This window comes from Ornithorhynchus anatinus, chromosome 8, assembly GCF_004115215.2.
Source record: "Ornithorhynchus anatinus isolate Pmale09 chromosome 8, mOrnAna1.pri.v4, whole genome shotgun sequence".
Classification (NCBI taxonomy): domain Eukaryota; kingdom Metazoa; phylum Chordata; class Mammalia; order Monotremata; family Ornithorhynchidae; genus Ornithorhynchus; species Ornithorhynchus anatinus.
This window is the reverse complement of record NC_041735.1, coordinates 65026580-65042757: the sequence shown is the minus strand read 5'-3', so window position 1 is coordinate 65042757 and position 16178 is coordinate 65026580. Positions and strand designations below refer to the sequence as shown.

At 42.8% G+C, this 16178-nt stretch overlaps 1 protein-coding gene across 6 annotated transcripts in view; it reads right to left on the bottom strand.

Annotated features, from left to right (window-relative positions):
- DGKB (diacylglycerol kinase beta) overlaps positions 1-16178 on the bottom strand; it is a 609664-nt gene that overhangs the window by 149379 nt on the left and 444107 nt on the right. For all 6 annotated transcript variants that reach the window (XM_039912948.1, XM_029070029.2, XM_029070032.2 and 3 more), the window contains 2 exons: positions 9417-9507; positions 1042-1237 (listed from right to left, as the gene is read on the bottom strand). In XM_039912948.1, coding sequence (XP_039768882.1) covers positions 1042-1237; positions 9417-9507 — 287 coding nt within the window. The remainder of the gene's footprint in view (positions 1-1041; positions 1238-9416; positions 9508-16178) is intronic.

The window sequence follows — 16178 nt, the reverse complement described above, 5'->3', positions numbered from 1 at the left end:
CATCAGGTCGTCCCACGTGAGGCTCCCAGTTAATCCCCATTTTACAGATGAGGGAACTGAGGCCCAGAAAAGTGAAGTGACTTGCCCACAGTCACCCAGCTGACAAGTGGCAGAGCCGGGAGTCGAACTCATGACCTCTGACTCCGAAGCCCGGGCTCTTTCCACTGAGCCACGAATGCCCCACCTCCATCTGCAATCATTCTGGTAGTGAAGCCATACAGTTTTCTTGGGGAAAATCCAGAAGTGTTTTACCATCACTTCCGTCTTTGCAGTCAATCTGAGTCTCCACCCTCGACTCTCTCGCGTGCCGCTGCTGCCCAGAACAGGTGAGTTTTGACTCGTAGCCGATGGCCTTCCACTCGGTAGCCACTGGCCAAGCTAGGAATGCAATGGCCAGGCCTCTGCTTGACTCTCCCTCCTATAGTCGAGACTGGTAGAGGACTGGAAACTCTCCAGGTGTGACCCCGAGAGGGGAGTAATCTACTATCAGCATAATTTTCCTAAAAGACGCCTTTTCACTATAATTCCACTGGAATTGCTTCAAACCTATTTATGGCAGGCTAGTGCTTGAGGTGTTCAGAAATGCCACAGCAATGGGAAAAATGAGGATTTTGACTTTGGAAGATATTTTCTGATTGGCACTGCCATTTGGAGACAGACCTTATGTCTGATATGCTTTTCCCAATTCCCTTTAAAGAAATGGTTAAAATAAACTTTGACAAATAAAGCCTCCGTAGAATAATCCCCAGTGTTATCCAAACGATCAAATCTATATATGATTTCTACATAGGCATAATCTTGTTTAGTTGGAAAAGAATAATGGAGAGAATAAAGAAATGAAGGTTAATTTAACCAAATGTATACCGCATTTCAGATTTCTACTGACCTTAATTCTCAATGATCACATATACTTTTCAGGTACCGCAAAGCGTACGAATGGATAGAAATGTGGTTTTGAGTAATTTCAAGCACTGAAAACCTCAGTTGGTAAAATATTGTGGTTTATGAAGTGATAGAGTGAAGAGAAGTTATGCCATTTACCTTGGCTGGCAAACTTCAACTCCTTGGCATCTGTGACGGTTGCTCTTTTGTCAGATCTCTTCTTTTCGGTTCGACGGTGACTGCGCCTCTTCTTGGTCTCTCCCCAGAGATTTGACCCACCGTGCATGCTTGGGATATTCAAAATAGCAATTCCTTCCAGAGAAACGTTGATCAGGTCTATCTGAACTCCATCGCACTGTTCAGTGAAAAGAAGGAGGAAAAGCAAGAGAGAGAAAGACCAGGATTTTAAATTTTGTTTTTCCTATTTTTCCTGTGTTTTGGCCTCCTTCTTTATCGTTAGCCAACTTCTCATGCTCGTATGAGTAAAATGATGATCTCTGTTAGTGATTTCAGATTTGAGCCCTTGGGGTGAGCGTCTTTGTCGTATAAAATCAGATCTCCCTGGACAATCTTTGGCAAATCGCTGGCATTTGTGATTATAAGCCATTGTGGAAATAAACCAGGTAAGGGCCAAGAAAGACACTAAAGATTCAATCAGTGGCAGAGGAAGAATAAAAGGAAGGATGAGAGGGAAATGAGAAAGGTGATCAAGGATGGGGGAAACGAAAGGAATAGATAGGGGCATTTCCAAGCCATGTTGGGGGACGGTAAGGAATAGAAATAAAACAGACTAAGACATCCCTGGTAAACTAAATATTCCTGGTGAAAGAGACACTTTTTTTTCAGAATTGACAGTGATATGGATCAGAGAAGGGACGTGTCTGAAAGTTGGGAAACCTGGAATCGGTGGGAATTCTATCTGCTGGGTAGTAGTCGCTTAACCTGGGCAAGACATTTTAACTTCTCTGTGGCTCATTTCGTCATGGGAAGATGGAGCTAATAATGAAACTTGCTTCTTCTCCATCTTTCACAGGGATGTTGTGAGGAAAAGAATGAGGTCATTGGTCTGAAAATGCCTTGGGAAAAATAAAATGTTCTGGATAGTTAGTTATGGTATTTATTATGGGCTCAGTATGAGTAAAACACTATGGCTAAGCACTATGGCAGGTATCTTTTATGCGATCGCAGTGTTTCATTGCTTCATGTTTCCTTATTTATCTGTTACTGATTCCTTCTCTCTGTTTTTTCTTTGGTTAAGAAGTCTTTGAAACCCAAGTACTGTGTCACCAGTACAAGCGTTCCCAGCGTTTAGTTCAGTGTTCTGCACACTGTAGGCACTTTACGAATATTCTTATTACTTCTATTACTCCAGTTAAGATACAGTCTTTGTTTCCACAACTTCTAGAGTCAAATTATCATTATTATCAGTATTAATAAATCTGTGTCACCAGAGTACCTCCAAATTCTCCCCCGCCCGACAAATGTTTCAGCACTGAGAGGTTCAGTCTAATATTAAAAATATCTGGGGCTGTTGAATAAAAATCCAGCTGATGGATAGCTGTAGAGAAGCAGCATAGCGTAATGATAATAATAATAATGATAATAATGTTAGTGTTTGTTAAGCGCTTACTATGTGCAGAGCACTGTTCTAAGCGCTGGGGTAGATTTACAGGGTAATCAGGTTGTCCCACGTGAGGCTCACAGTCTTCATCCCCATTTTACAGGTGAGGTAACTGAGGCACAGAGAAGTGAAGTGACTTGCCCACAGTTACACAGCTGAAAAGTGGCGGATCTGTGATTCGAACCCAAGACCTCTGACTCCAATGGCTGGACTCTTTCCACTGAGCCATGCTGCTTAGTGGATAGAGCACGGGCCTGGGAGTCAGAACTAATTAATTAATGTTGGTATTTGTTAAGCGCTTACTATGTGCCGAGCACTGTTCTAAGCTCTGCGGAAGATACGGGGTAATCAGGTTGTCCCATGTGAGGCTCACAGTCTTAATCCCCATTTTACAGAAGAGGTAACTGAAGCGTTGAGAAGTCAAGTGACTTGCCCAAAGTCACACAGCTGACAGGTGGCGGAGCTGAGATTAGAACCCATGACCTCTGACTCCAAAGCCCGGGCTCCTTCCACTGAGCCACGCTGCTTCTCTGAAGGTCACGGATTCTAATCCCTGATCCGCCACTTGTCTGCTATGTGGACAAGTCACTCCACTTCTCTGTGCCTCAGTTCCCTCCTTTGTAAAATGGGGATTGAGACTGTGAGCCCCTTATGGGATAGCGGCTGTGTCCAACTCAATTTGCTTGTATCCACCCCAGCGTTTAGTACAGTGCCTGGCACAAAGTAAACGCTTAACAGATATCATCATTATTATTATCATTATTTTTTGACTCACACGTATATATGGCTTTTCAATGTCACGGTTGGAGGGGTTAGCGCATCTTTGGTTTAAATCGATCAGTGGCATTTACTGGGCCCTTACCTTGTGCAGAGCACTATGCTAAAATCTTGGGAGAGCACAGTACAATCGGTAGACGTGATCCTTGCCCTCAAAGAGCGGATAGTAACAGTCTTTAGTAACCCCCGTCGAGAATGGGCTTCGCACAACCTCCCGAGACTGTTCAATCAGTGGACTCTACCTGATGCTTTGGGTTAATTTGCCAATCCTAATCTCCAAAGCGGGCTCGGTATTTTTAACTTTGGACTTGGTAAACTTTTCTTAAGTTGTTACTAATCACTTCATCACTGCTGGGTACAGAGCCCTGGACTATGTGCTTAATAATATCTGAGTGGTACTTTGAAAGAAAATATGAATTAATTAAATGTTCTAGAAGCACCGCTAGATTGGAACCTCTTTGAGGACAGGGATCATATTGATCGATTCTAGTCCACTCTTCCAAGGGTTTATGACACTATTCTGCACCCAATGCTCAATAATTACTATTAATTGTCTACAGAGGGATCTTGCTATTTTAGGATATCACTAGGTTTGAGATTGGCAGCTAAACCATCGGCATCGCATTTTATAGTTTTAAAGGGTATGAGAACCCGAAGTTAAGCAAGGGAGCAATGCAATTTACTTGAATGTCTGAAGAATCTGAGGCCTTTGTTCTTCAAAACCCCACCGACAATTTATCAACCTCCTGGATGGATTTATCTAACCCAAGCCCTCTGACACAGAAGCACCAGCAAAGTGGGTAAATAGAAAGAACAATAGGTGGTTTTATAGTTCTGGGAGTTCAAAGGAAGAGGAAGAATACTAGCACAGTATCATACAATCTGTTAAATCATTTTGCAAAAAGATCTCACTGGTGTTTCCCAGATAACATTATTTCTCATGGCAGGAATGACTTTTGGCCATTGAGAGGACTCTGTCAATGTAATACTTCGGCCCAGGGCTGAACAAGCAAACTAGAGCAGCCAGAAAATGGCCACAAAGAGAAAAGTGGACAATGCAGACGGATATTTTGAAGCGGCTGGGGAACGGGGAAAACAAATCTCAGCAAAAGAGCCAAGTTTCCATCGAGTGTATGAAACAAAGATCTCCACGGTATATTTTTTTTTCTTTCCTCCTGAGCCCGGGCTGATTTCCCCCCATTTTTAAGATATTAAATTAAGTTGATTTATTTTACTAAAAAATTCTGCTCATGTGTATACTCACTTACTGCTATACATTCTAGATAAACAGATATTAATTTCATAATTAAAAGTAATCTTGTGTAAATACCCTGCAGGCCTCAATGAATCAAACACATACTGTGTGTCAAGACTCCCACTGTCTTCAAGTGGAATGTACTGGCTGGATAATTAGATAGTACATATTTTTTAACCTTATTTGCATGCATATTATATCTTTTGCACACTGACAAGCAGCAGTAACAACAAAAGTCAGATTACCACAGGGAATTCCCACAAAGAAGTCTTCATTCCTTATAATTTGCAGCCTAAATTAAAATAATTTGATCTTTGACAAGGATGAAATGTCAAGCAGAAGGGGGTCCTTTCCAAGCTACGGCCTGTGGCTTCTGAAATCTGCCTAATTTATGTCAGTCACTTCTTAATACATATTTAAGTATTACACGAAAAAGATGATAAATATGCAATCTGACACCTTTGGTATTTCCCTGCTGTTAATTTATAAAGGTCTGGCGTCCCCCAAACTGACTGGAATTATTTAAATAACAGAAGAATTGTGAAATAGGATGGTTCAGACGCCTGGCTTCCATTTTCACTCAATATTGAACACAGCAGGTAGTACACTAAGACAATTATTTGACTAGGCCTCAGAATCCCACTGTGATGAGTTACTTTCAGAATCCGTAAAGAAGGATTCTTTTGTTCATCTGCAGAGGAGGAGTTTCCACGGTACATGACCGGTAGGTTTTCACCGCTGTCTAAATGGAGTCAGAGGTGACGGTTAAAAACATCAGTATGCTTATTTTACATATATATGTATATATATATACATGTATATATCAATGTGTGCAATTTCCTTCAGCGGAATCTACCTTCTGAAACTTTGGGGAATGGAGAAAGCGGCCATGCGGGGAGCAGGGGAAATTTCCCAGGGTTCCTCGGGATGAGGAATAGAGATCTCTGAAGAACACCTTGGCCTCTTGGAGACCGGGCAATGAGGTTAAATACGCTGCTGCGTATTAATGGATCGCTTCCATTATTTCTCGACACCAGGCTACGTTCCTCTGTTTGCTTTAGCATTATGCCTATTAGCCTTGAAACTTTTAGGACTATTTCTGATGGAGACCAGGCACCGGGACAGAGCCGTCGAGAGCTTGGAATCGAGAGAGGAGGTGAGGTCTGTGAAATATAAACAAGCATCGGTTCGGCATCAGACATTATTTTCCTTCTCTTTGCAGATTTACGATTTTTTTTTTAAATTAGCTGTGAGGCACAGTATATAAGAGTTTGCCATGCTGACCATTCAGGCCAGCCAACAAATCTTGAATATTATGCGGCTGTCAGAAAATTAGCTTCTTAACATACTAGAGTCTTCAGTGACAGCAAAAAGAGTGAATTGGTATGGTGCCATGTCTGCTTTTTGCCTGCATTTGCACTTCTGAACAATTCATTCTGGTGACAAGTAAAACCAGAAAGAGAGAAGACTGTTTATCTTCTTCTGCATATGTCGTTTAACTAGAGCATACACACAGGTGTTAAAGCTGGACTTTGGAATTTCAGATTCATTGCGTATTTCTGAGGAAATGGAAAAGTCCACAAAGAGATACCTGTGTGAATAAACAAAGCGATTAAGGTAAGAAACAAAACCAAAGTCTTCCTTAGAATGGGCCTTATAGATTATCTGGTCAGTAGGCGGAATTTGTTTTGCAGGGGACATTCCATCAAAACCTGGTCTTATGCTTAAATATACTCTTTATATTTTATTCATGGAATGAAACAAGATGTTAAGTTGGGGTTATTTTAGAGGTCATACCAGATAGGGCAGTCATTTACCCAATAAATCCAAACTAACTAAAAGAAAACACACAACTATATACTAAAATGTAAAAAAAAAAACAAGATAAATCAACAGCCATGACTACTGGGAGGTAGCTTGATCTACTGGAAATATCGTGGGGAAGGGAGTCAGGAGACTTGGATTCTATTCTCAGTTTTGCTCCTGCTCTATTGTGTGAACTTGAGCAAGTCACAAACTATCTGGACCTCAGTGTCCTCATCTGGATAATGAGACAAAAATCTTAGTAATTCCTAGCTCTTAGATTATGACCTCCCTGTGGATCAGAGATCGAGCCTATCCTCAACCTCAGTGTTTAGTACTTAATACGTTCCTAATACCATACTTATTAAATACAGATATCGCCAACATTACAGACTAATGTTTGTGCAATGTGCTCCAATTTTGCCAGTTAGCCTAACTGTTCTGCTATCATGCCGGGATAATATCTCTTCTTCCTCCACATTTTCCATAATAATAATGATAATAAAATTGGTATTTGTTAAGCGCTTACTCTGTGCCAGGCACTGTACTAAGCACCGGACTGGATACAAGCAAATTGGGTTGGTCACAGTCCCTATCCCTACGGGGGACTCACAGTCTCAATGCCCATTTTATAAATTAGGTAGCTGAGGCACAGAGAAGTGAAGTGACTTACCCAAGGTCCCATAACAGACAAGTGGAGGAGTGGGATTAGAACCCAGGTCCTTCAGGCCTGTGCTCTGTCCCTCAGGCCATGCTGCGTCTCATAATGTAGTTTGTGGTCTATTCCTTAAAAATAAGCCATGGTGGGTCTCAAAAACATTTTGGAATTGAATCGCTGGATTGTTTGGTGTTCCACAGTTGTTGGAAAAATGGTGGCTACTGCCAGTAACACAACCGAGAGAAACTAACGATGAAAGGAAGACTGAAACTCAAGTCTAAAATAAACTGGAGGGGAGGGAGAAGAATCAAGGACACAGGCTAGAAAAAAGACAGGAACGAGATGATGGAAGAAGAAAAAGGAGTAGGGAAAAATGCCTCATAGACTGGTTTAATGTTGCTTCTAGAAAGTCACGTGTTCTAGTAGAAGAGAGTGTGGAATTAAGAATCTGATGACCCAGATTCTAATCCATGTCTGCCATAGCTCTGCTGTGTGACTTTGGGCAAATCACTGAAACTCTCTGGACCTCAGTTTTCCTTACCTGTAAATGTGGAGACAGTACGGGTCTCCTTCCCTGTTAGACTGTGAGCCTAATGTGGAACAGAGACTGTATCCCATCTGATTGTCTTTTAACTACCACAACACTTAAGCACAGTCCTAAACATATCCGTCACTGGGCAGGGATTGTCTCTTTCTGTTGCCGAATCGGACATTCCAAGCGCTTAGTACAGAGCTCTGCACATAATAAGCACTCCATGAATACTATTGAATGAATAAACGCTTAAAGAATATGTAGGAAGGCACGTAACAGTCTTTTTCCAAAATTAGTCAGACTTGGAGATTGGGTGAGGGGGAAATGAAGAAATCTTTTCCGTTATCTGGGAAAGGTGGGGCTCATCTTGTGAGTTGTAGCCATGTTTCAAATGGATCTCAAAGAAGACTTCGTGGTTTCATGTTGTTTAGTCTTTGTGTACTCATTCTTTCATTGTTTTTCCATCACTAACTTCCCAACCCCTTTTGTAGATTGTGTGCCTGCTGGGACATTGGGGGACAGAGAGGAAAAGAAAGAAGGGAGGAAAGAAGGGAGGGAGGGAGACATGGGAGGAAGGGAAGGAAGAGGGGAGGAAGGAAGAAAAGAAGGATGGAAGGAAGGAAAGAGGAAAGGGAGGAAGGGAGGGAGAGAGGGATGGAAGGAAGGGAAAAAAAGAAGAAAGGAAGGGAAGGAGGGAGGGAAGGAGGGAGGAAGAGAAGGAGAGACAGAAGAGAGCCACGGCCTGCTGTGGGAAGGAGTGTGTAATGGGTGGGTTTAGAGACATCTGTAGAGTGAAGCACAGGAAAGATCTAGAGATGGGGAGCCGGAGAGAGAGTCCAATCTTGAATAATTGTTAGTTCTTTAAACTCCCTGGCCCTTTCGCTGCTCCATGTTAATCATGCATAAACTCTTGACCCAATCCCATGGCTTCCCGATAGCCAATATTGATTTGATCATTTTGACCACTTTTAATTTAGATTTAGATTTTTTTCCCGGTTTTAGTTCTATCTTGGGGATCCACTCTCTTTCATATCCTTCTTCCCTCCCTCCTCCCATCAAAACAAATCCATTCCTGCCACGACTATCCTCCAAAATGGAATCTACTGCCTCTTTCGCCTCTCTACTCCCTCTCTTCCCTCTCCAAACCACATCCATCTATAAGAATATCCTCCAAAATAGCATTACCATCTTTCACCTCCTTATCCCCACCCTCTTCCCAGCAGAATAACTTAACTTCATGACATAAGTATCCAAAATGGTGTCCACCATCTATTTCCCCCTTCTTCAATTTCCCTGTGCCATCCCCATCAGAATAAACAAATCAATTTCCTTATATTACTGTTCTCCAAAATATTCTCTGCCCCGGGTATCACTTCCTCCCTAAAGCCTAACCTACTTTTTCCATGTCTTGCGATAGTGCCTTTCTTCTGACTAACTCGGATCTTTTTTGAATTTTTCCACTCATTCTCTGGGTAATACAATGATGTCTACAATGTACTCCAAGAAAAGGGAAGGCAATGGGTTGAAAAAGGTTATAAAATCTTGAGACCTGGAAATAAGAAGTTTTCTGGGGCATCTTGTAGCATTTTTCGTCCTCCTTCCAAGTGTCTTTCATTTTACCTTACATTTTTCTTTCCACAGCAGAGAGCCTATACTTCCCCTATTGATTTCTAATGTTAACTTCACCTACTGCCCTCTTACAGCGCATTAATACTTTACTAATCACCCAACAGACTTTGTACCGATAAAGAGGATAAAAATAACATTTCAGAATCCTGGGTCAAAACTGGGTGCCTGGCACCTTATTGAGGATCTCTCTCCCTCTGTACTCTGCGGTTCTCCTATTAACGGCCCAAATCGAGTGTAGGACGGAATTCATTTTCCTTACTTCTATTTCTATGGATTCATGCAGCTTCTTGCAGGTGGCTGAGAAAGTCTCCGAAGTGCCAAACTCAAAATACCAAAATTTGTTCTTCATTCTGAAATCAGAAAACAAAACAAAACAAAACAAAAAAAAAGAAGAAGAAGAAGCGGCTTAGGCAGTATCAGCATCAGAAAAGACTCGAAAACATAAGATAATCTTGCCTTCCATCATAGGTAATGGGGAAGGCTTGAGAATGTGAGACACCCAAGCTGAAATAGATGAGGGCATAATTTTCAGAGCTTAAATGTTGGTGTCAAGTTGTAAGATAGCCCCTAAAGGGAGAACAGAAATGCATTTTGAACTGACAGGTTCAAGTGCACCTTTGACTTTTCTTTCTCTGGAATGATCAATTTTGTATGTCACTTCGCCACTTATTATTCCTCTCTCCTGCCTTAGACCCTTTGATTTCACATTCAACCACCTCTCTGAGAGCTCTTTAACAAAGAAAAGAACTGGATTACCTACTGATGTGGACAGACAAGACTCAAATCACCACTGTTGGTGGGTAGACAGAGCACACCTCTCTGGCTATAGATAGACACAATATTAGGACACATTAACATTATCGTTTTCAGAGACAAGCTGCGTGGATGTTTGAAGCCCATAATTAGATATGAGGTATAAAATAAACCCAGATGAAAAGGTCTAACGAAAACAAAAGACAACTGAGTTGGAGAGGAAGATGTTATTTGCAATCATTTTCCATAATTCCAAGTTAGACTGTATGCTGATCTAAAAATGATGTCATCATCATCATCAGTGATATTTATTGAGAGCTCATAAAAATAATGCTACTTGTTAAGCACTTACTATGTGCCAAACACTATGTCTTCACTGCAATCTGCACCGCTTGCACTCAGAAAGTACACACTATGTACTCCCACTGCTGTTCATACCCACCCTTAGCACCGATGCAAAGACATCTAGTCAACTGTCCATTCAACTCTCTCTATTCCAGTGCTCTACTGCAAATATGTTTCCACCCGTCTCCTGTGTTAGAACACAAACTCCATGTGGGCTTTTCTTGTCTGGAGTTTCCCCAGCATTTAGCTCAGGGTACTGCACCCAGTGGGCATTCAATCAATACTACTCTGACTAGCATGTGAGGTGGGGAAGAGGATGATGCAAGGGGAGAGGAGGAAAAGAAAAAAAAAAGGGGGGTGTCAAGAGGCAGGGGTTGGTAGACTCCTCTCAATTTCATCCTCCAGAACACCTGTTCCTCAGCCTTTTGGGGAAAATTCATCCCATTATGCTATTCAGTTTTGGAAAATTAAATGGAATTTTGTAGAGACAGGCTCGATTCATAGCTGCCTGAAACTGGGTAAGGAAACCATCCTTCAAAAGACACAATTTTTTTTCATTCAAATCTCAAATCGAGCCTTTAGACAATGAAGAGAATACAGAAGTAGATATCTTGTCCTCTGAAGGGAGAGAGAAGTATAGGAATCCCTCCCCTCCACTGCTCCTAAAATTCAGTCTTCAAGCATTGGCAATGTTGACTACTACCCCTGGCCTAGTGGATAGAGCACTGGCCTGAGAGTCCAAAGGACCTGGGCTCTGATCCTGCCTGGGCCACTGGTCAGTCAATCAATCACATTTTTGAGCACTTCCCGTGTGCAGTGCACTGTACTAAGCTCTTGGGAGAATGCAGCACGACAGTAAACATACACATTCCCTGCCCACAATGAACTTACAGCCTGGGAAAGGGGATGGACATTAATAGAAATAAATAAATACCAGATACGTTCCTAAGTGCTGCTGGGCCAGGAAGGGGGATGAATAAAGGGAACAAGTCAGGGTGACGCAGAAGGGAACAGGAGAAGAAGAAAGAGGGTTTAGTCAGGGAAGGCCTCTTGATAAGATATACCTTCAAGAAGGCTTTGAAATAGGGAAGTGTCACTGACTATCAGATATGAGGAGGGAGGGTGTTCCCAGTCAGAGGCAGGGCGTGGACTAGAGGAAAGTGGCGAGCTAGATAAGAATGAGGTACCCCTGAGAAGGTTTAGCATTAGAGGAGTGTTTTTGTTTGTTTGTTGTTTGCTGTGTTCCCTCTGTAAAATAGGGTTTAAGACTGTGAGCCCCACGTGGGACATGGACTCTGTCCAACTTGATTACGATGTATCTAACCCAGCACGTAGAACAGCGTCTGGCACATAGTAAGCTCTTAACAAGCAAATCAGGTTGGACAGAGTCCCCGTCCCGCATGGGGCTCACAGTCTTATTCCCCATGTTACTGATGAGGTAACTGAGGCCCAGAGAAGTAAAGTGATTTGCCCAAGGTCACATAGCAGACAACATTAGAACCCAGATCTTTGGACTCCCAGACCCGAGCTTTTTCCATTAGGACAAACTACTTCTCAGGAGGGGTTATCACAGACATTCTTTCCAACCATCATCTCCACTTCCACGACTGCCAATAGCCCAGCCAGTTCTCAAAGCTATACCGGCTGAGTTCTTGAGCAGCACGGCTTAGCGGAAAGCACATGAGCCTGGGAAACAGAGGGCCTGGGTTCTAATCCACGTTCTGCCACTTGCCTACTGTATGATCCTGTGCATGTCACTTAACATTTCTGTACCTCAGCTTCCTTGCCTGTAAAATAGGGATTCAATACCTGTTCTCACAACCCTTTACACTGTAAGCCCCACGCGGGACAGGGACAGTATTTGAAGTCTAATAATAATGACGGTATTTGTTAAGTGCTTACTATTTGCCGACCACCGTTCTAAGCACTGGGGTAGATACAAGGTCATCAGGTTGTGTCACGTGGGGCTCACAGTCTTAATCCCCATTTTACAGAAGAGGTAACTGAGGCACAGGGAAGTTTAGTGACTTCCCCAAAGTCATATAGCTGACGAGTGGCAGAGCAGGGATTAGAAACCACGACCTCTGACTCCCAAGCCCATGCTCTTTCCTCTAAGCCATGCTGCTTCTCGCCTAATTCTACCGCCCCTGATATTTAGTACAGTGGTTGGCAAATAGTAAGCACTTAAATGCCATTGTTATTCTTATTTTTGTCATGATTATCATTATTGCCGTTATAATTATTATTATTATTTATGCTATATGCTGTGCCCTACCTTCTTTCCCAGCCTCTGAGAATAGTAGAGTCTATAAAGCACTTCTTGGTTATCAAGCATTCATTCATTCAATCTTATTTATTAAGCACTTTCGGTATGCAGAGCACTCTACTAAGCGATTAGGGACAAGCAATAGAGCAATAAACAATGACAATGCTCCAAACAAGATCACAGGAGGAGGAGGAGACAGACATCAGTATATATAAATCATATTACAGATATATTCATAAGGGATTGGGGAAGAGCAAAGGGAGCGAGTCAGGGTGACACAGAAGGGAGTGGGAGATGAGGAAAAGTGGGGCTTAGTCTGGAAAGCCCTCTTGGAGGAGATGGGTCTTCAAATTCATCATTCATCCATTCATTCAGAAGTATTTATTGAGTGCTTACTATGTACAGAGCACTGTACTAAGCGCTTGGAATGGACAAATCGGTAACAGATAGAGACAGTCCCTGCCCTTTGACGGGCTTACGGTCTCATCGGGGGAGACAGACAGACAAGAACAATGGCAGTAAATAGAATCAAGGGGAAGAACATCTTATTAAAACAACAGCAAATAAATAGAATCAAGGTGATGTACATCTCATTAAGAGAATAAATAGGGTGATGAAGATATATACAGTTGAGCGGACGAGTACAGTGCCGAGGGGATGGGACGGGAGGGGGGAGGAGCAGAGGGAAAGGGGGGAGAAGAGGGTTTAGCTGCGGAGAGGTGAGGGGGGGTAGAGGGAGCAGAGGGAAAAGGGGAGCTCAGTCTGGGAAGCCCTCTCGGAGGAGGTGAGCTTTAAGTAGGGTTTTGAAGAGGGGAAGAGAATCAGTTTGGCGGAGGTGAGGAAGGAGGGCGTTCCAGGATCGTGGGAGGACGTGGCCCAGGGGTCGGCGGCGGGATAGGCGAGAACGGGGGAGGGCGAGGAGGTGGGCGGCAGAGAAGCGGAGCGTACGGGGTGGGCAGTAGAAAGAGAGAAGGGAGGAGAGGTAGGAGGGGGCAAGGTGATGGAGAACCTTGAAGCCTAGAGTGAGAAGTTTTTGTTTTGTGCGGAGGTTGATAGGCAACCACTGGAGGTTTGCCACTGAACCACTGGAGGTTCAAATGCCTTAGGCATTGGGTTAAATTCAAGATAATTGTTTCATCCAGGATCACAGTCTAAGAGGAAGGGACAAGGGGTGTCTAATTCCCATTTTACAGAGAAGAAAACTAATATAGAATAGAAGTTAAGTGGTTCGACCAAAGTCACACACTAAGAAAGTGGTGGAGCTGGGATTGGAACCCAGATCTTTTGACTTCCAGGCCTACGATCAGTCCACTGGGGCACGATAATTCTCAAAAAGCAACTAAAAAGCCACCTCCTCCAGGAGGCCCTCACTGCTTAATTCTTTTCTTCTTAAACAGATTAATAATGATGGTATTTGTTAAGCGCTTACTATGTGTCAAGGATGGTTCTAAGCACTGCGGTAGGCACAAACTGATTAGTTTGGATGCAGTCTGTCCCACTTTGGGCTCACAATCTCAATCCCCATTTTGCAGATGAGGTAACTGAGACCCAGAGAAATAAAGTGACTTGCCCAGGGTCACCCAGCAGACAAGCGGCCGGGATTAGTACCTAGGTCCTTCTGCCTCCCGGGCCCTGGCTCTATCCACCAGGCCACGCTGCTTCTCTAGATCGGACCTAGTCCGTGTCCCAGATGGGGGCTCGCAATCTAAAAGGGAAGGAGAAGAGGTGTTTTAATCCTATTTTACAGATGAGGTCATTGAGATACGGAGCCATTAAATGGCACAAGCCTAAGATCATAAAGCAGGCGAAGGATGAAGCTGGGACTTTGGACTCAGTCTCTTGACCTTCCAACTAGGTGACGCTGCCTCTAAACAATTAGACCCCCATATCACACTGTGTTTGATAGGGAATCCTGTGTTTCCTCTTAGTTTCTCTCCACAAACCAACACTCCCCTAAATGACATTATTCTGCCTATGTTCATATATCCTTTTAAATTAAAGTTTCTTCTCATGGACCGAGGTTCCTTGAAGATGAGAGTTACAACTGCTATTTTTATATTTCAAACAGCAATCTATGCCTGACAGAACTTGCACTATTCAGGACAGATAAAAAGATTTTAAACTGAAAAGTCCACTGGACTTGGACAGTGGAAATACAGAAGGCATATATACATCTTCAATTTTTTTGGGGTGCATTGGAAGAGAAGCAGTGTGGCCTTGCGGGAAGATGGGGCTAGGAGTCAGAGGACCTGGGTTCCTATCTCGACTCTGCCTCTTGGGTGACCTAGGACAAACCACTTCACTTCTCTGTGACTCAGTTTCCTCATCCATAAAATGGGAATTGAATGCCTTGTCTTCTTTTCATTTAGCCTGGGAGTCCCATGAGGGACAGGTACTATGTCCAACCTGATTATTGCTTCAACTCGACTACTTAGTATAGTGATAGGCACGTAGTATGTGCTTAACCATTATTATGACTATTATTATATTTGTTAAGCTCATCATATGTGCCAGGCACTGTATGAAGCACTGGGGTAGATACAAGCTAATCAAGTTGGACACAGTCCCTGTCCCACATGAGGCTCACATCCTTAATCCCCATTTTATACATGAGGGAACTGAGGCACAGAGAACTGAAGTGACTTGCCCAGGGTCACACGGCAGACAAGGGGAGAAGGACAAAAAAATAAAATAAAATCTGATTTGATTGAGGAGGATTTTTTTTCCTTCAGGTTTCAGCTCACAATGGATTTGTAAGAAAAGGATAAGCCTTATTCAATGTACAGTGAGTCTACGGATAAGCACCTAGCTATTAAGACAACTCAGGTTGAGCTCTCCTACAATTACTGTATTTTGGTGCATATCTTCATTAAACAGTAGTTCAACTGCTCTAATTGTAAACCTCTCTGTCTCCATTTAACATTCCAAGCATGTGTCTCCCAGGTGCATTCACGTTAAACTGAGGGTGGAAGGCATATTTTACATTTACAAAGCATTTTCTCGTGGACCGTATAATTTCAGTTCTTTCACACATCAGTAAAGGAATGTACAAATATCGAGGACTTTTTTCCAAACACAACCTGGTCTTTATTTTTCAGGGTTATGTTAGTTACCGCACAATAGAAGGGAATTCAATTCCCAAATACGCACTGCAAATGATAAGCGACATTTGTACATCTTAGTGCTTACATGGTGATTTTGATTAGGAAAGTTATTGAGTCGGACCTAAAATGATAAAGAAGTCATAAAGTGTCTGTGTGTATCCCACATAAGGAGAGGCATCTAAAAGATACCCCGCAAAGAAGGTAGCATAATCTCTTCACTTGTTTTCAGCTCCACTCATAACTCATACACATATAATACTAATGTTGGTATTTGTTAAGCTCTTACTATGTGCAGAGCACTGTTCTAAGCGCTGGGGGAGATACAAGGTCATCAGGTTGTCCCAAGTGGGGCTCACAGTCTTCATCCTCATTTTACAGATGAGGGAACTGAGGCCCCGAGAAGTGAAGTGACTTGCCCACGGTCACACAACTGCCAAGTGGCAGAGTTGGGTGGTTGAACCTTAGTTCTAACTCAACATCACTGATTTTCAGATAGCCGCCTTATTATTGAGACAACGGCCAAGTTTTGCTATTAACGGTGCAGGTGATGGGA